Source organism: Sus scrofa, chromosome 2 (genome assembly GCF_000003025.6).
Source record: "Sus scrofa isolate TJ Tabasco breed Duroc chromosome 2, Sscrofa11.1, whole genome shotgun sequence".
In the NCBI taxonomy this organism is placed as follows: Eukaryota; Metazoa; Chordata; class Mammalia; order Artiodactyla; family Suidae; genus Sus; species Sus scrofa.
This window is the reverse complement of record NC_010444.4, coordinates 75,908,124-75,927,773: the sequence shown is the minus strand read 5'-3', so window position 1 is coordinate 75,927,773 and position 19,650 is coordinate 75,908,124. Positions and strand designations below refer to the sequence as shown.

At 57.4% G+C, this 19,650-nt stretch overlaps 2 protein-coding genes across 7 annotated transcripts; both read right to left on the bottom strand.

Moving 5' to 3' along the window:
* DIRAS1 (DIRAS family GTPase 1) lies at window positions 543–6,629 on the bottom strand. Its single transcript, XM_021084177.1, has 2 exons — window positions 6,518–6,629; window positions 543–3,675 (listed from the first exon to the last, which is right to left on the bottom strand). The coding sequence occupies exon 2, from the start codon at window positions 3,606–3,608 to the stop codon at window positions 3,012–3,014; it is 597 nt and encodes a 198-aa protein (XP_020939836.1). The 5' UTR covers window positions 3,609–3,675; window positions 6,518–6,629; the 3' UTR covers window positions 543–3,011.
* SLC39A3 (solute carrier family 39 member 3) lies at window positions 10,897–19,323 on the bottom strand. 6 transcript variants are annotated; one of them, XM_005652816.3, is made up of 5 exons: window positions 19,154–19,322; window positions 18,805–19,003; window positions 18,444–18,564; window positions 17,540–17,877; window positions 10,897–14,615 (listed from the first exon to the last, which is right to left on the bottom strand). In XM_005652816.3, the coding sequence occupies exons 4-5, from the start codon at window positions 17,747–17,749 to the stop codon at window positions 13,881–13,883; spliced, it is 945 nt and encodes a 314-aa protein (XP_005652873.1). In that variant the 5' UTR covers window positions 17,750–17,877; window positions 18,444–18,564; window positions 18,805–19,003; window positions 19,154–19,322; the 3' UTR covers window positions 10,897–13,880. The 6 variants fall into 6 exon arrangements, with proteins under 6 accessions (XP_005652873.1, XP_005652872.1, XP_003123074.1 ...); XM_005652815.3 differs by having other exon boundaries at window positions 18,805–18,973; XM_003123026.4 differs by lacking the exon at window positions 18,444–18,564 and having other exon boundaries at window positions 18,805–18,973; window positions 19,154–19,323.

The following is a 19,650-nucleotide window of genomic DNA, read 5'->3' as shown; positions in this document are numbered from 1 at the left end:
TCAATGGGTTAAGGATCTGGCATTGCCACAAGCTGCAGCATAGGTGGCACAGGCAGCTCAGATCCAGTGTTGCCATGGCTGTGGCGTAGCCCTTAGCTGCAGCTTCGATTTGACCTCTAGCCTGGGAACTTCCAAATGCCATAAGTATAGCCATAAAAGAAAGGAAGAAAGAAGCAAAGGAAGAAAGGGAGAAAGAAAGAAAGATAAATAAATAAATTTGCAAACTTTGCCCTGAGCAATTTAGTAGATGGGAAAACTGAGGCCCTGCAAGTTTCTCCCCACGTAACATAGGGACCATAGTGCCCATCCCATCCGTTCCACTTGGTGCGGTAAATACAGGGTCCAGAAGGACCTGTGAGATGTTTTGTGGGGACCACAGGGGTGAAACACTGAAATGTTCCCACCATGCCCCAGAATCCTCATCACAAAAGTCCAAACTCCCCCCACACCCCCATCCCTCACTTCCCCATTCCTCCCATCCCTCATCCTTTTCAGGGGGCGAGCTGACTTCCCCACCCCAAAGAAGGTGCACTGGTGGGGGATGCAGGATCCACTTCTTTATTGCAGGAAGACTATTTCTAGAGCGAATGCTACACAGACCCCACGACGGGGGCGGTGGGGGTGGGGGGCACCCACATGCGGGGGGAGAGGGGACAGGGGTGGGGTCACAGAAAGCATGGCCTGGCACAGACCCCAGACCCAGGGGTGCCGAGGCAGGATGGGCCAGCAGCTGGGGCAGGTTCTGCGCCCCTACTGCAGAACCCCTCTCTTCCCCAGGGTTGGGGCAGGAGAGGCCTGGAGGCGGGCAGGGCCCCAGGGAGATTGTGCTATCAGGGTGTGTCCCTGAGAAAGGGCTGCAGACCCCTGCCCAGCCCCACTTTCTCCTGCACCTTCAAGGGGGAGAGGTCAACACCGGCTGCCGGTGGGCCCTGGACCCGCCACAGGGTAAGTGGCTCAGCTGTGCTCAAGCAGGGTGCTGCCCGTTCTTCTTCTGTGAGCCTGTCCATGTGCCGGGTGGTGACACACACATGCACTTGCACACACACAAACACACACACACTCTCACCTTCTCACGGTGTGCCCAGTAAATATTTGCAGAGTGAATAGCCACACAAACACAGAGGGGAAAAAACACACAGCTACCAAGACAGACGTGAACAGTCCCTCTTATCCACACACAGTCCACATTGTCCTACGACCACAACCACACAGGCTCTCATTCATATGCACAGGCATGTGCGCACACACACACACACACACACACACACTCACACACACACAGCTTCCTTATACCTAATGACACCAGTGCTGCCAGTGGCCCCAGGGAGAGGCCCAGGAGGCAGGGAGCTGAGGGCAGCTCCAGCCACGTCCAGCAGGCAGCCAAATGCTGCCCACCAGCACATGAGCTGGGAGGTGGGTCTTTCCCTGGTCAGGCCTTCAGATGAGACCAGAGCCTTGCTGATGCTCCCAATTACTGCCTCACAGGGAGGCCATACGTGTGTGCTATTGGCCAGCTGCTGAGTTTGTGGTCATGTGTTACCCAGCAATGGCTGATGGATACAGATGCGGAGAGCCACCTTACTGCAGAGTCGTGTTCCTCAGACATTTGGGACAAGCAGATCTACAGATGCTCACTGCTCAGTCATCACCCATTCCTGAAAATATAGCCATGTACAGTCAGCCCTCTTGCAGGTGCGAAGGCTCACATATCTCAAGGGTCCAGTCCTGTTAACACCACCACAACCTACCCCTACCTACACCCTATACTGTTATCACACATACAGACTGTCACACACACAGAAGCCACCCCCAAATGCTTTTGACTCAAGATGGACAGTGCATCATCCCAGTCCATCCCAGATGGACAGTGTCTCCCCCACCCCCTGCAGGCTTATGTGTCACCTTCATACTCGTCTTACACAGCCTCATCAGGTCCCATGAGTGTGGTATCATCAAGACACCCACAAAAACACTCAGAATCTCACTGTGGTGCACACACCCTAACTCCAGGACCCACACCTGCCTAGGTGATCCCCCCACCAGGGCCCAGATGGGAAGAAGTGGGCTGGGCAGAGCTTGCTGGTGCTGAGTCCAGTTGCCTGCCTCTGGATGGGTCCAGCACTCCCTCCCCAGCACCTCAGGTCCCCTACCCCAGGCTCAGTGGTGACAAACTGTGCCAGTCTCTGTCTGCAGGCTGTGTCCTGGAAGGCCCTCTACTTTCACTCTGGACAGACCCCTGGAGTTGTGCTGTGGCCATTGGCCGGTTCTGAGCCGTACCTGCCTGCACCCCAGGCCCAGGGCAAGGAGTGGGACTCGGGGCTGGCGGGGTGCTGCTGTGGGCCCTGTGGTTATTGCCTGGCAGCCTGAGACCCAGCCCGCAAGGCCCCCCACCAAGGTGTGGGGACAGGAGTGAGAAGGGAGGTCTGGGACCCGAGAAGAGGGGTGCAGGCCACAGGTCATGAGGGATGGAAGGGCGATGGGGAAGCGGATGTCAAACACCTAATTGGAGAAAACAAAATCTGAGGTCCATGTGCATTTCAACTCCCTCCTCCCCGGCAAGGTCACAGTGATCTAATGGGGGCAGGGTGCAGGTCTGGCTGAGGGCACCCAAGGGAAAGAGTCAGAAGTGGGGGTCATGGGAGACACAGAGACAGGCAGAGATGGGGAAAAACCAGCATCCTGGGTTCCGACAGGCAGCATCCCCCATTTTCCCACGTGCAGACCAAGGGGGCCGCTTCCAGCACTCAGCTTGGGGTGGTGGTATAGACCAGATGGGAGGGCGGGAGCAGGAGGCAGAGTGATGAGACAGAACCCGGTTGGGGCCCCGAGTCTGCCGCAGCCTCGCCGGGGCCTCAGTTTCCCCACTGGAGATGTTGGATAAAGGGAGAGGAGTGGAAGAGATGAGGCGGGGAGGGGAGGAGAAATGGAGGGGGAGGGGTGGAGGAGGAGGGGCAAGGGACTGGGGAGCCTGGGGACCCAGACAATGGGGCGCTGGTGGTGGCGCTCTGGGCTCACATGAGGACGCATTTGCCCTTGATGCGGTCTGTCCTCTTCTGTTTGCTGGAGCGCTTGCCGTCGATGTTTAGGCTCATGTTCCGGCGTGTCTCCAGCGTAAGCAGCTCTTGGAAGAGCTCCTTGACGTTATAGTTCATCTTGGCCGACGTCTCCATGAAGGCGCACTTCCACTCCTGGGCCACGGCCTGGGCCTCGCGGGTGTCCACCTCCCGCTGCGTCTCGTCGCACTTGTTGCCCACCAGCATGACGGGGATGTCCTCCACACTGCCCTTGATCTGCACGATGAGCTTGTAGATGGGGCCCAGCTCCTCCAGCGACTGCTTGCTGGTGACTGAGAAGACCAGGATGAAGGCATGGCCCTTGGAGATGGACAGCCGCTGCATTGCTGGGAACTGGTGGCTGCCCGTGGTGTCGGTGATCTGCAGCGTGCACACGCTCTTGTCACAGCTGATGACCTGCCGGTAGGTGTCCTCAATGGTGGGGATGTAGGTGTCCCGGAATGTGCCCTTGACGAAGCGCAGCACCAGCGAGCTCTTGCCCACGCCACCCGCCCCGAACACCACCACTCGGTAGTCGTTGCTCTGCTCAGGCATCTTCCACGCAGGGGTGGGGGGCGGGGCTGGAAGGGCTGGCGTAGGCTGCTGGAACCCCAGACTGACCCTGCATGGAGAGGAGCGTCAGACACCAAAAGCCACCGAGTCGAGAGGGGGTGGGAGGGGCGGCTTCTCAGAGGAGGCAGCGTTTCTCCAGGCCCACCGAGAAGGCCACTCTAGTCGATCTTGTCGACTTGGCCATTCTGCCCAGCAGGCAGGCTTGGAGCCAGACCTTCTCTGCCTGCCTGCTTCCCTTCCATGGAACTCTGGGGTCTAAGCTCCTTTCCAGGCTCAGGGCCAGGTACTCAGCTGGAGGAGGTGTGGAGATGGGAGCATGGGGTGCCCAAAAACTCCTTTCCCCCTGCGTCCTCCCCTAGGCCCTGGACGGTGCTGAATTTTCCCTCTCTTCCCAGCAGGCCTGGCTCTGTGACCTGGGCAAGCTGCTTTGCCACCCTGAGGCTCAGTTTTCTCCTCTGCAAAATAAGTAAAATGCTGCCTCTCTCCAGGAGTCACAGGCTCCCTGCTCTCCCCTCAGCCTAGACGCTTGGAAACCTATTGCGAGCTGGGTAGCAGGGCATCTCTAAAATACAGCTTGCTGGGCCGCTACCCCAAAAGTGGTGAATCCTTTGATCCAGGGCCACAGCCCTGGGAACTTGCATTTTAAAACTGTTCTCCTCCCCTGGTCCTATAAGTGTGATCCTAGTGTTGCATATCCAAGAATTTGCAAATAATGAATCAAGTTTTCCAAAGCAACCCAGCTTGTAAATGAGAAAACTTAGCCTAAAAGAGAGAAAGTCTCCCTCCCTGAACCCCAAACCCAGACTATGGTCTGGCCTGCCCTGGCCTCCTGTTCAGGTCTGTTATGCCTGTAGGGACAGAATTCCCTGGGAGGGGGGGTCTTTTATCCTCTCTCCCCTTCCCTGTGCTCAGAGAGGTCGGGTGACCTCGGGAGGTCACACAGCACAGCAATTCCTAAAACGATGGAAATGGGGGAAGCACCATCCCCTGGGGGTGAGATGGCAGGAGGCCTGTCTCCAGCATCTGCATCCTTATTTTATAGAAACAGCTGAGACCCCCTTCCCTGGCTCCTTCTCAGCCATCTCTGAGTGACCCTCAGCCAGGGAGGGGGGATGTCTACAGTGGGAGGGAGAAAACATGGGAGGATGCAAGCAAGATTGCACCCCAGCCATGCTGCTTTCCTCAGGTGTGTGTATCAGGGCTGTGTGTGTGTGTGTGTGTGTGTGTGTGTGTGTGTGTGTGATCCAACAATGTGAACCTGCTGGTGAAAACCCCGGCAAGTAAGTTGTCGGCCTCGGTGTTTTCATCCATGAAATGTGACCAGTGGCAGTACCCACTCCATGGAGCTGCTGGGATGAGCAGTGCCATAAGCTGGGTAAAGCCCTTGGCCAGGTGCGTGGCACATGGGAGCCCTCAGTAAAGATGGACGGACATGATTATCCATCACAAGGGCCCAGCATGTGAAGCACTTGGCTGGTGGTGGGTTGGGAAGCCACGTTCCAAATCATCAAAAGTACCAGGTTTGTCAGGAAGACATACGATGGAGGTAACAGCCGACTTGGACCCCACAAATGACATGCCAGGCACACTTGTGGGAGCTTTAGCAGTTCTAATGCAAGGTGGACTTTGAGGCACATCCGTGACAAGCAAAGCATTGGGAAGAGGTTTGGGGGCTCTAACAGGGCTGCCAGTCTGCTCTGCAGTCACTGCCCTTTCCCGGGTGGGCATCTCAAGACCTGGTTGACAGCCAGGCACTGCCATGACTGCTCAGGGGACCTGGGGTGCCCAGAGACCAATGGTTCTCTCGTCCCAGACCTGGTCCTTGCCTTGCTCTGGGGGCAGACCCCTTGGCAGAGCTCCAAGCCTGTCAGCAGGGTTGTCCTCTAGGGGGGCTCCCCAGGGCCTGGAATCCCTGACTAGGAGCCCCCATTTAATAACCCCCCAAAGCCACACCAGGATCCTGCCTGGTGCCCTTTGAATCCCACCCTCACCTCCCATGGGCTGAGGTGGGGGGAGGGGGCTGTGGGCACTGAGACTCACAGGGGGGTCGCATGGGCTCAAGGTCACAGCAGGAAGGTGGCAGAGCAGACCAGGTTTTGAACCCAGCTGTGGTTGCCTACACAGCCTGGGGTCCTTCCCCTGTGCAGGGCAGCCCATCCAGAGACTCCCAGGCCAGGTGGGCCTCCCAGGTCCTGAGTCCCCAGAGCCCAGCCTGCAGCCTGGAGACCTCCGGTGCAAGAAAGCAGGCCCCAAGCCAGGGGAGGGCCTGGGTACAGAGTGCCTGCCCCAAGGGGTCTAACCTAGGGACTACTGACCAATGAGGGGTTTGATGAGAGAAGTCCTGCTTTAGGGGGGTCTGAGGGAACGGAGACAATCCGGGCCGGCCCAGGGGCTCCCCTCGGCTCAAGGAGGATCTAAGCAGTGGGGGAGGGGCACCCCCAGGGGAGGGGCTCCTGGGCCAGTGGCTGGGCTTGGAAGGGGGGCAGGAGGGAGAGCTGAGTGGGTGTGCGGTGAAGGAGGGGGGAGATGGGCTCAGAGTCCAGCTGACTGCTCCCGGAGGGGCCCTGACTACGGACCGGACAGAGAGAGGGGCTGCGGTGGGCCGGAGGAGGGGCTGGCTTGGCCTAAGGCTCCCTGTGAGTACCATGGGGGAGGGGGGATTGTGCGGAGAGGGAGCTGTCCAAGGTGGGCGCGCGGAGGGCATCCAGGCCAGGGCCCAGCCTGACTGGGGAGGGGGTTCCGGTGGGGCCTGGCGTGGAGGAAGAGGGCCCGGCCCCGCGGCGGGGAAGGTGGGGCTCGGACAAAGGAGGGGCGCGTGGGGAGAGGACCTGTGGGCCTCGCGGGGGGATGCAGCGGGCCCCGGCGCCCCGGCCCCCGCCCTGGACGCCTACCTGGGCGCTCGTCCCTGCGGCGCCGCCGCGGCTGCTGCTGGCCGGCTCCGTGTCCGCTTGGGCGCCGCCGCCCCCCGCACGCCCGCCGCCGCCCGCCCCAGCTGCCGCCGCCGCGCCCGCGCCCGTCCCCGCCCGTCCCCGCCCGCCGCCGGGCGCCGCGCTCCGCCCCTCCCCGGGGACCCGCGCCCCCGGCCAAGGTCACCACCGCCCCGCGCCCCGCTGCGCGCGCGCAGCCCAACACGGACCCCCTACCCGGACCCCCGTCCCGCACCCCTTCCAGGACTCAGATCGGACCCTCGCCCTGCATTCCCCTCCTGGGGTACACTGGGTCCTGCCAGAGGCGCAGTAGGGAGCGGGGGTCTGCTTTCCAAAGAGGAAGCTGGCGCATCCCTGGTCACCCAGGAGCACGTCTCGGCAAGATGGGGGCAGAGCTGAGGTCACCGGAAAGCAAAGGGAAGGGGGCAGTTGGAAGAAATGCAGGTAAGGGACCTGGGAGAACAGAATGGGACATCCTTGAATTGTTGGGGCTGGGGTGTCCAGTGCAGGGTCCTCTCCAGAGGGAGTTCATTGAAATCAATAAATAATCAACCAATCAACATACAGACTATGAAAAGGCAGAGGTGGCCCTAGGGGGCTTGTGGCAATGGGGGTGTACCTAGAGAATAGACCTGTTTCCTCGATTTTGTCCTGGCAGGGGTGGGACTTTGTCTGGGTTGGTGCCCCTAAAGGCAGCCCACCAAGGCAGAGATTGCAATTGGGCCCTTGAGTTGGGGTGGAAGGGGCATTTGAAGCTGGGGAGTGTACAAAGGGAGCCAGGGAGATGGGTCTGTGGTTTTCCCAAAATGTTATCTTCCTCAAATAGGAGTTGTCTCTGAGAATAAAGGTTTGCCTCTGGGAAGTGTCTGTGCACCTGATGTCTGTGTGTCCATATTTAAGCCAACAAGACACCATCAACCCTCCCTCTTGAAGATTCGGAGGGTGGAGACTCATCTCAGAGGAGACTGGGCTTTGGGAGACAGCAAATAGATGAGGCATGGTGTGAGCCTGTTAGAGGAAGCGCCCCGTGATGGGGAGGGACTTTCTGGGGTCAGGTGGTGAGCTCCCCATCATGAGGTATATGAGCAGATGGTCAGCTAGAGCCCAAGGGCCCCTCTGGCTCTTGATTCCTTGATTTTTGCTGACCCACCATGTCCATAGCTCTGGCCGAGCCAAACCTTCCTGTTCCCTTAGAGATGTGGGCATCTGGTTCCCCCAGAGGCTGGGCCTCTGAGGTTCATCCTGATTCTGGAGCTTGAAGGGCTCCATTTCTCCCTGATTCACATACCCCCCCACCCCCCACTGATGCATCTCCTGGCCACTCGCTCACACCTGGACCACCCCACCTGCCTCCTTCCTGATCCTTCAGGATTGTCCCCTCCAGCCCTCCTTCCACCCTGGCATTCACTGCTCAGCCTCCTCTGTTCTAAGGCCACCCGTGGATTCCTTCACTTCTGAGTCAAGGTCCAGCTTCTCAGCCTGGCATTCAAGTTCCTCCTGACCGTCTCTGTGCTCCCCTCCATTTCCCCATCCAGCCTCGGCTGCTTGGAGCAGTTCCTGGGCACACCTCCTATCTGCCCTGTCCTAGATGCCCCAGGGGGGTGGCATGGCTCCCTCCCCACGATCTCCAAGGCTCTCAGCCCCTGGGGGCAGACAAATCCCACCCTCTGGTCTGGATCACCACGTCCCAGCTTAGGGTTCCTTTGAGCCTCAGCCTCCCCATCTGTGAATGAAGCTCCTCACTCCCTCCCCTCTCAGGGCTGCTGGGAGTGATTGGGCATGATGGGCATGATGTCTACCCTCATGGGCCTGCCCAGGCGCACAGGTGCTCAGAGGCGACAGTCCCACTTCTTCCCGCTCTGACTACCTGCCTGCCTGCCTCCAATTTCTGAGTGACTGGCGGTGCTGGGCTGGGCTTCAGGCCTCTGGCCGGCCTCTGACTCCTCGGGCTCCAGCCCAGGCAGGGGGAGGCTGACTCATGCGCAGGAGCGTGGGCACAGGCAGCAGTTCCACGCTGTGGCTGCTATTTATAGCTCCCAGGCCAGGCTCTCCGCCTCATGAGCCAGGGGAGGACAGACCTGAGTCTCCTTCTTGATCTCCTTGGGCACGGGGCCCAAGCCCCACCTGAGCACCCCAAACTAGGACGGCAGTACCAATGTCCCCATGGTCACCTGGGAGAGCCCTAGCCCTCCTGAACACATGGGTGTGTGTTGGGAATTGTCAGCTCAGAGAAGGGAATCTGCTCGCCGTAGGCAGCCCAGCTGGAAAAAGGCTAGGCTGGGGCTGGAGCTCGTGTTCATCAGGCTCCGAAGCCGCAACCCAAGCTTCCTGATGTCCCTGGCGGTCTGGGGACCTGGTCTGGGAACCCACACCTGGCCTTTGCCATTCCTGATCTGCAGAAGTCCTCTCAAACACAAAGGGACAGCCATTCACCTGGCAAGCCCCAGCCCCTCACCTGGCCTTGCAGCCCAAGGGACTTCCCCCAGGCCCACCATGCAGGAAGGCAGCCAGCTGGCTCACATGCTCTACTCCTTCTGTGCTCCTAGGGTTAATGCAATTATGTGGACGAAGCTGAGGCTGAGCACCACGGCCTTTCACAGATGCAGTTTGGCCCACAGAGGATTTTTTGTTTTTAACTTTGGTGTCAACATTAAAAAATAAGGGGAGTTCTCGTCATGGCTCAGGTGTTAAGACACCCGACTAGGATCCATGAGGACACGGGTTTGATCCTTGGCCTCGCCCAGTGGGTTAAGAATCCAGCATTGTCTTGAGCTGTGGTGTAGGTTGCAGACAAGGCTCAGATCCTGCGTTGCTGTGGCTGTGGTATAGGCTGGCAGCTGGTAGCTCCGATTAGACCCCTAGCCTGCGAACCTCCATGTGCCATTGGTGCGACCCTAAAAAGCAAAACAAACAAACAAAACAACAAAACCATTAAAAAATAAGAAGATCCTGTGTCAAAACACAATTGCCTTGAAAAGTGAACAGGCTGGCATATCGAGCCCAAGTTCTGCCTGCCAGCACCTGTGGGGGCTGGAGCCCAGCCCATGGTGGAAGATGCTTGTCCTTCACTGAAGCTGCCTGCCTGGCCCCTGAGGGGTTCTGCCACCTCTGAGGAGCAGAGTCACCGACGACTTCCCCACCAGCAGGATAAAGCCGGGCAACACTTGGGTCCTTTAACTGAGAGTCAGGGCAGCTTTGATCAGTTAGAGGAAAGGACTGTGACAGGCACAGAAGACCTTAGGCTCTTTGCACAGCTTGGAAGAAAGGCAAAATTCCAGCCCTCTCTCCTGTCAGCAATGCTGCTCACATCCTAGTATGCACAGGATGGCTCAAATGTCCACAGTGACGAGGTAGGGGGACCCTGTTCTAGGGGCCAACTTGCCCACCTGAATGGCAGGACCTGAAATTGCTCTGAGGGAGGCCCAGGAGTTCCTGCTGTGGCTTAGTGGTAACAAACCCAACTAGCATCCATGAAGATGCAGGTTCAATCCCTGGCCTCACTCAGTGAGTTAAGGATACAGTGTTGCCATGAGCTGTGATGTAGGTTGCAGATACTGCTGCAATCCTGTGTTGCTGTGGCTGTGGTGTAGATAGCTCTGATATGACTCCTAGCCTGGGAACTTCCATATGCTGCAGGTACAGCCTTAAAAAGCAAAAAACAGAAAAAACAGGGAGGCCCAGCCGGTCCCTGGGGGGAGAGGGCTGTGAATGGGCTCTACATGTGGCACCTCAGCCATGAGTCACTCAGACACTGAGGAGACAGGGCTCTGAATGGCCCGCCTGCCCACCCAGCTCTCTTCTGCTGGGCTGGGCACACAGCCATCGCTTCAGCCCTCAGTGAGAACAACTTGGCCAGGTCAGCTGTTCTGCCCTGGGAGGTGCAGAGGCCTGGGCAGTGGTGGAGGGCAGAGAGGGTCTTTCTTTTCCAACCCCATCTGGCCTCAGCAGGCTGACAGCCTGGAGAAGAGGTCTAGGGTCTTTCCAGAACTAACCCCATGCCTTGCATCAACCCCCCCCCCCCCCCGCCCTTGGGAGTCCCAGCCTAGTGCCTCCTGCAGGTGGCTCGGGGAAGATAAGATGGGTTGATTGCTGGTCATCCCAGAGTCTACAAAGGCAGCTCAGGGCAGACAGGGGCTGGGGCAGGTGAGATGCATGGCCTCTTCCTGCAGGGCTGAGAGTCCAGAGCTGGTGCTCAGGGTGGTTCCTGAGGGGCCAGGTGCAGGGCCACACCGTCCCATCTGGTGCCTTCTTGGGGCCCACAAGGTGCAGACGGGCTGGGAACCGGCACTCCCCTCCCACCTCCCAGCTAATAACTTCACCAGAAACGCAAACAGCAGACAACAGAAGCCAAGACACACTGTTATTACTGTTGATTCAACTTGAGAGGCCTAGGTGCCGCCTCCTAATTTTCTTTTCTTTTGTCTCCAGATCAAGGAGGGGAACCCAGTTGACTCTATCCAGCTGTTGCCTGCATGGTGAGCCCTGATTCCACTCCAATCAGAGCAGACTATGGAGGGTGACAGGCTGGGCCGGAGGCTTCCTAGTGGAGGGTGACACTCCAACAGATTCCACTGAGGATTGGAACCTAGTCCCCGCTCAACCCTTCCACTTGCAGGGCTCTGAATGGTGCCCTGCCCCGTGGGGACCCCATAATTGTGCCACCAGGAGCCTGCCTGCTCGGGGCCAAGAGGAGCCTTGTGGAGCAAGTGACGGGGTGGCTACATCTGTGTGCAGACTGGTCCAGAGCCCCAGGCAGTGAGCCACCTGCAGTCTCCTTTAGCCAGAGCTCCTGTCACCACATGATTCCTCTCATGTCAGAGTGGGGGGTGGAGGATGGAGCCACTGAGCTGGCCACCATGGGTGGGTGGTGGGGAACTCAGGAGGGAGGCTGGCCTCCATCAGATGGGATGACCACTCTTCTTACCTCAATGTGGAGACACTGACTCGCCCTAACTGGGGAAAACCGATCAAAACCTGCCACATGGGAGGTCCTATTGTGGTTCCGCAGGTTAAGAACCAGACTAGTATACATAAGGACGTGGGTTCAATTCCTGGCCTCGCTCAGTGGGTTAAGGACCCAGCACTGCCATGAGCTGTGGTGCAGGTCACAGACGTAGCTCAGATCCTGTGTTGCTGTGGCTGTGGCATAGGCTGGTGGCTACAACTCTGATTCCTCCCCTAGTCTGGGAACTTTCATATGCCACAGGTGCGGCCCTAAAAAAAAAGAAAAAAAAAAAAAACACTGCCACGTGACACTGTCACCCCTGTGGCCTAAGGAAGCAGATGCCAGAGCTGACCCTTTCTCCTCTGGTCACAGCAGACAGCAAGGGCATTCTTGGGGGGCTCACGGGACCCTAGAGTGAGGCCAGAGCCTAGCCAACAGAGGCTGGCAGGTGCAGGCATGCTGGGGATCCAAGGGGACTGGGAACCCGGGTGGCAGTGTTTGAGGGGTGAGGAGGGACACTGAGGTCCCCCTTCCTCAATGGTGAGGTGGCCTGCAAGCTGGCTTAGAGTGGGGATGATGGGGGCGGGTGGGGACACTGCTGTGTGTGCTTCAGGTGATGGGGGAAGGGGTAGGGAGTGAGGGACTCCACCCAGCCCCACCCCATGGGCCACACCACTAGCTGAAGGCAGCTCTGGAATCTGGTGGCTCCAGAGCATTCTGCCCACCAGGACCAAGGCGAGCAAAGTGGGGGCAGGTGGATGCCAACACCGCTGGGTTTAAGACAAAGTGGAGATGATGTTCCCACACCCACAGGGTCCCTTTCCCAGTGTGGGAACAGGGTCAGGCCACAGGGGATTCAGAGGTGGGTCCTTGTAAAAGTCAGACAGAAGTTCCTAGAAATCGGCCCAGTACTTCCAAGCAGTGGATGGGAGACCAAGAAATTGGAACTGAAGGTTCTCATAACAACATTGAAGGAGGCTGTGACAGGGGCCAAGGTTGTACGCTTTTGCGTTTGTGTAGCCGAGCTGGAGGCAGCAGGCCAGCGCCTGGGGTGTCCCCTCGGACAAGCAATTAGCTGCACCTGGAACCACCCTGGGGCTGGGGTGATGGGCTAGAGGCCCTGCTGAGCCCAGGCGACAGCACGGGGAGGCCTGCCCTCATGGGGAGCTTAACCAGCCCCACTATGGCAGCAGTCTTCCTGATGTGGCTCTGGGCTGCAGGCAGCACTGAGACAGGAAGGAAACCAGATTCAAGGAAGGCCCTTGGGCCCCATGGCCAAGTGGCTGAGTGAGGGGGCAGGAAGGGAGAGAACTGGGAAAGCCAAGGCCCCACCTCCAGGCTTCCAGACAGACACAGCGAAGTCCCCCAGGAAGGGCGCTCAGCTCATCCCTGGGACCAAACACTGGTTGCTACAACTACGCTAACAGAGGTCTGTTGCCATAGAGCAGAGTGGCACCAAGGGTTTGCACCAGCCCCATAGGGCTCAGTCTCCTGTGTTCTTGCTTCATCTGAGTCTGGTGTGGGGAGTTGAGTCATATGACCCCTGACCCTGGCCTGCAGGGGTCCACCCTGCCCTGGAGACCTGGGCACGCAGGGCCAAGAACCAACAGCCAAGCCGCCTCCGACCTGCCCACAAACTCTTGGCTCTGGGCCCCCTTTGCCTTAAGGAACCAAGAAGCTCAGCCCAGCCCAGTGCCCCAGCCCCCATGGAGGGGCTCCCACCAGAAAGCACAGAATTAGAGGTGGTTCCAAGGTCCTTGGGACCCCTTTCCCCCCAGAAGCATAGCCTTGAATGACAGGAATTACAGTCTCCTGTGGATCTGAGCCTCCTCGAGAAGGAACTCTTTCAGAAACTGTTCAGGGCTGCATGTGACCAGTGTTTGGACCCCCTGCGAACTCTGGGTCCACACCAGTCACATTCTGCAGGGCTTGAGGGAGGCTGAGGATGGCCATGGTGTTGGCACTGGAGCCAAGGGAAGGAGGACAAAGGCCTGGGGGTTTTCAACAGCAGCTCAGCTGGCTGCTCCCATCCTGGTCCACAGTCGGGGGCGTATTTGGGGTGGGGAGGGCCTGGGCCTGACCCCACCTGGACGCCCGTCTCTGCAGCCCCTATGAGTCACCAGATCCCTATGCCCGAGGACGACATGGCCACACAGCTTTGGTAAACACTTTTTAAGTGAAGTATCTGAAAAAGGAGTAGTGGTGCCCCATGGTTCAGGGTGTAAGATCTGGGGCTCAGCGTGGTCTCTGTCAGCCCCTCTGTGCGCAGGCGAAGCCTGGGCCCAAGCTTGTCCCCTGGGGTTGGCAGGGCGGGTCCACGGCCTGTGTCTGGTGGGACTCAGGTCCAGTGGGGGTAGGGCAACCATGACGGGTGCAGGGTGGTCACCATTTGAGGAAGACCATGCCGGCCAGGACGGCATAGCCCAGCACCAGGAAGAGGACCTTGAGCAGCCGGTCACTCTTCTCCTCCAGTTCCTTAGCCAGGATCTCAAAGAAGGTGACAAAGAGGAATGTGCCACCCGCCAGGCCCTGCAGCAGCACAGAAGCCACGCTGCCTGGCACTCCCCGGGCGCGCTCAATGCCCAGGCCCAGGCTGATGCCCAGGGGGATCATGGCGCTCACGGGAATGGCCAGCTTGGCCGCATCCCTCAGGGCCATGGAGCTCCTGGCCATGCTGATGCCCAGGGCCACAGCCACCAGCGTCTCATGGATGGCCACACCCACAAACAGGCTCACCACCTTCTCCCCCTCCTCCTGCAGGCCCAGGGCCAGGCCCTCAAAGACAGAGTGGGCTGACAGGGCAAACACCAGGCTGAGGAGCCGCATTGGGCTGGAGCGCGACAGCTCCTGGACGCTCAGCCCATGGCTGTGCCCATGGGGCTCCCCATAGAGCGTGTGGCCCCGCGGGCCACCCATGAAGGGGCTCTCATACTCCGAGTCACTGCCGGCATCTGAGCTGGCGTTGAACGTCTCCAGGTCGATGAAGGCCGGCCTCTCCTTGCGGAAGGTCAGGACCAGCTGCTCCAGGAACACAGTCATGAAGAAGCCCATCAGCACAATAGTCTCAGCCAAGGGGTAGTCGGTGCTGATGTGCCCGAGACTCAGGACTTTCTGGAGCTGGAGCAAAGAGTGTAAGAGGGGGAGAGGGACGGAGAGGTTCAGAGGCAGGCAGTCTGGAACCCCACTGCCCTCACAACATGGTTCATCAGATGTCACTGTTCCATTAGCAGAAACAGCCAATTCATACAGGTTTAAAAAGGGGGGAAGGGCCAGTGGCTCATCTTGGATGGATTAAAAAAAAAGAACTTTATTAGAAGGGGAATAGGCCTTTCCAAATTTTAACACAGTATAGTGGGCTGCACTGTGACCCCTATAAGATGTGTCAACCAGGAAACTTAGAATGTGACCTCATTTGGAAGGGTCTTTGCAGACTTAACTGAGGTGCAATGGGCTGAACTGTGTCCCCTCGACCAAAAAAAAATTTCCCCTCTCTCTCTCTTTTTTTTTTTAAAGGCCCATACCTACAGCATATGGAAGTTTCCATACCAGCAATGCCAGATCCAAGCTGCATCTGAGACCTACACCACAGCTCACAGCAATACCAGATCCTTAACTCACTGAGCAAGACCAGGGATCGAACCTGCATTCCCATGGATACTAGTTGGGCTTTTAACCCGCTGTGACACAACAGGAACTCTAGGACTGGTTGCTTTATAAGAAGAGGAAGAGGAGTTCCTGTCGTGGCGCAACAGTTAACAAACCTGACTAGTATCTATGAGGACTCCGGTTCGATCCTTGGCCTTGCTCAGTGGGTTAAGGATCTGGCGTTGCCCTGAGCTGTGGTGTAGGTCGCAGACACGGCTTGGATCCCGCGTTGCTGTGGCTCTGGCGTAGGCCGGCGGCTATAGCTCCGATTCGACCCCTAGCCTGGGAACCTCCATGTGCTGTGGGAGTGGCCCTAGAAATGGCAAAAAAAAAAAAAAAGAAAAGAAAAAAAAAAGAAGAGGAAGAAACACTGGGGACCATCACGTGAAGAGGCAGCCAGAGGTAGCAGTCTGCAAGGCAGGGAGAGAGACCTCAGGAGGCCCCAGCCCTGTCAGCATCCTGGTCTGGCACTTGCAGCCTCCGGCACCAGGAGAGGATAAACGTCTGTTGTTTAAGCCTTGGTCTCGAGACTTTTGTTATGGCCATCCCAGGAAGCCTGGACATGAGATAAGGATCTGGAGATGACATGATCCTGAGTAAGGATGGGTCCTTAATCCAATGACAGCCAGAATCTTATGAGACAGAAATCTTATGAGACAGAAAAGGAGGGGCTGAGTGACAATGGAGACCGAGATGGGTGATGCTCACTCAAGGCAAGGGACGGCAAGGACTGCTGGCGATACCCCACAAGCCAGGAGAGATGCGGGACAGAGCCTCCTCACAACCCCAAGAGGCCCCAGCCCTGCCAATACCCTGGTCTCAGACTTCTGGCGTCCAGACCGTGATATCAACCAGGATTTGGCCCTGACGCCTGCCCAGGGTCTGCCTCCTACCCAGAGAGGCTGGTTCTGGCCTCTGACCACCCTGGTCAGTGGCTGGGAATAAATGCAAGGCTTGGCAGCACATTCAGCCATGCTCCTCAGATCCCCTGAGCCAGGACTGTCCAATAGAACTTTCCAGATGACAGGAATGTTCTCTATCTGTGCTGATACAGAAGCCACTAGCCATGCGTGGCCCATGAGGACTTGAAATGTGGCTGGTGAGGCTGAGGACTGGCATGTTGAACTGCGTTTTATTTTAATTCACCGAAACCTGACCAGCAGGAATGGTGAATGGCAGCCACAATGGACCAAGAGACAGGCGCTCTGGCTAAGGCTGGCAGGTGGCCAGGAGGCATGGGAAGCCTGGGAGGAGGGGCAGGACGAGGGAATGGTTTGGGAGGACTGAGAGGGCCTTGAGCACACTGAAAGGGAATAGGAAGGGGCAAGGTCATTCCCACAGTCCAGGCCTGAGGGGTGATACTACAGGAATGCAGAAACTGGGGGCGGGGGGACATGTGCAAGAGCATCAGAGAGGACTCAGATCTTATCTTTATTGATGCCATCTTTATGAGTTCACTGAACTGTGTAAAGAGGAACTCAAGCTTAGCAGCCAGGAGTCCAGGAGGGAGATGGGCTTATAGATAAAGCAAACAGCATGGCGGGGAGGCCTGTGTGCCCAGGGATTGAGGCTGGCTCCCAGCCAACAGCCAGGGAGAAACTAGGCCCTCAGTCTGACAGCCAGGAAGGAACTGAGCCTGCTTTACATCCACGTGAGCTCAGAAACTGATCCATCCCCAGTCGGATTCTGAGATGAAACCACAGCCCAGTGGATACCTTGACTGCTGCCACATGAGAGCCAGGAGCAGGGAACCAGACAAGTGGTGTCCAGAATCCCAATCCAGAGACACCACGTGGAAATAAACATGTGTTGTTTTAAGATGCTAGGTCTGTTATCACCTGTTAGGCAGCAGTAGCTAACTGATACAGGAGTTGTAGAGAGGCCCCAGTCGCTACTTTCAGGGTGAAGTGCATGCTGACCAGGGCAGGCAGTCTAATCAAGTATTGACTGATGAGCCTATCAGCTGGGAATCTCAGGTCTAGGGCAAACCCCCTGTTTACCAGATAAGACCCAGAGGGGAGAAGCAACCAATGTGTGATCACACAGCAAGTTCATTTTCTACTTCCCAGCACCCTTACAGTGTCAAGGCCCCCAAGCTTGGTGTTAGGGCTGAAAAGCACTAGAGAGGGGAGGAGCAAGACAGGGGAAGGGGATTAAGAGGTACAAACTATTATGCATAAAATAAATAAGCTACAAGGATATATTGTACAGAACGGGGACTACGCCAATAGTTTATAACTACACAAGGAATATAACCTTGAAAAATCATGAATCACCATGTTGTACACCTCTAACTTAAACAATCTTGTACATCAACTATATCTCAATTTAAAAAGAAAGGAAAAAGGGAAAGTATAGAGACCCTCTACCATAAGGTGCCAAGGGCTGCTGCTTACCTTTTCCCTCACGGCGGGCAGTAAAGCATTGAAGCATGTGGCCAGAAAGACCCCGCCTCCAAAGGTGTTGCACAGTGAGAGGATCTTTTTCGAGCGATGGGCCTTCTCAAAATCTGACTCGATGATCTTTACGGGGAGCAGGGAGCCAAGCAGCATGAAGAAGAACACGCCCACCATGCAAAGGATTTTGGCCACCAACAACTTCATCATGGTGGCGGCCCGGACTGCTCCGGTCACCGGTCGCGGCAGGGCCAAACCATGTGTGGGCGTGCACTCTGTCCCAGGAGGTGCTATGGGGTCCAGCCACACAGCCGGGCGCTCATGCCTCAGCCTAGCCACTGTGAATGCCAGGAACAACCACGTCAGCTGTTGGACTGGTTATACAACTAGCTCTAGGGAGCAAGCCCATCTCCCCCAGCATCTCACCCCCATCCCAGGTCTGACACACATCACTGCCTTCCGCAGAAAATTCTCCATGGCTGTCCAACATGGCTAGGGAGTTAAACTTAAATAAGATGTAGAATTCAGCTCCTCAGGTGTGCTACCTGTATTTCAAATGATCAGGAGTCACCTGTGTCTAGCAGCTACCATACTGGACAGCACAGAGAACATTTCCATTGTTGCAGAATGTTCTGTGCCCCACTGCTCTTACATAAAATCCAAAAGTTTTACCCTGAGGCAAAGACTCTCCACCATCATCTCCCCTCACTGGTCTTTATGATCCCTAAAGGTGCCAAGCACATTCCTGCCTCAGGGCATGTGCACCAGTTGTTCTCTCGGCTTGGACCCTTTCTCTTCCCTGACCTTCCAATGATGTTTGTTTTCCAGGTCACTGCTTCCAGGACCCCTCAGGAGGGCCACCCGTGGGCTGACCCCTGCCCTAAATGGCATCCCTTGTACCAACCGCAAGGCCTGGTGCAGAAGAGACGCTCAGTAACCGCTTGCTGAACAAATGGATGAGCTGAAGCATGTGGACCTCTTTACCAGACTCAATGAGCCAAAGTGGTACAGATCTCACCCTAGACCTGAAAACATCACTGTTAGTAGGAGGGACCCTGCTCCCTTGTCCTTTAGGCTTCCTCCCCAGTCTCCCAGTTCTCACTGCCTGCGATCCCACATCAGCTAAAATGCCACCTCCCACCCCCTCCCCTGGCATTATTTTCTGGCATTATTGGTGCTACAGGGAACTACATGATTTAAAATCCCTATATGTCCACAATCGCCCTGGGCTGCTACCTCCACGGGAAAGGGGAGGCGCCAAATACCTGTGAGTGTCCAGATCCCCCGGTCTGTGGCGCTGGGGTGAGGGGAGTGGCCTGGACGCCCTCAAACCGAGGGCTGATCGGGCTGGGTAAAGGTGATCGGCTCATTCATTCATCTTTTCATTCAGCACGTAATGAACGCCTTCTGTGTGCTCCGCGCTGCACCGGGAGCCTAGCCCAAGAGGGGACAACTCGCGCTCCGCTGGGAGAACCCGACGCAAATCACACATATCACCGGTAAAGGCGAAACCACGGCGGGTGCCCCGGCGGGCCCTTGGCTAACGGACGAGAAAGCCTCCTCCGCCCCGGGATGCCCCGCCCGGCCCCCAGCCCCGACCCAGCCCGCACGTACCTTCGCCGAGTCCTCACCCGCCAGTCTGAGCCGCCCGCCGCTCAACCGCCGCGCGGTGTTTGACCCCACTGCCGCGCTCCCGGCCAAGCCCTAGCTCGGCGCGCCGCTGCCTACGCCCCGCCCACGCCTTTGTCTACTGGTCCCCTCAAGCTCAGCGGGACAAGTTCTCCAAGCCACTGGCTACTGTGACTGCCATTCACCCCGCGACTCCACCTCTCCCACAGGCATGGGAAAGTAGTTTCCTCCCATTGAGCGGCGGGTACAGCCTCCGGGCGGCTCCGGCGGGAAACTCCAACCATAGAGGAAAGGTTCCGGTAGTTTGGTTTCCAGAGCTGTCCAGGGGCCCCTGGTGCTGAATACCGTTCAGATCTAGGCTTGGCCATTGTCAGGAAACGATTTGCTAAGGAAGACTATTTCTCTCGGAGAATCCTCGCTGATGATGCCCTTCCTATGGGCTTAAGAAGCAGGTTTATCCGTTCAACCTCTCTGCCTTCTAT

Excerpts from the sequence above, each read along its gene's own strand:
- SLC39A3 (XM_003123026.4), bottom strand. The coding sequence starts at position 17,749 with ATGATGAAGTTGTTGGTGGCCAAAATCCTTTGCATGGTGGGCGTGTTC. Across the intron at positions 14,616-17,539 it reads TGCCCGCCGTGAGGGAAAAG|CTCCAGAAAGTCCTGAGTCT; the intron begins GTAAGCAGCAGC and ends TCTTTGCTCCAG.
- DIRAS1 (XM_021084177.1), bottom strand. The coding sequence starts at position 3,608 with ATGCCTGAGCAGAGCAACGACTACCGAGTGGTGGTGTTCGGGGCGGGT.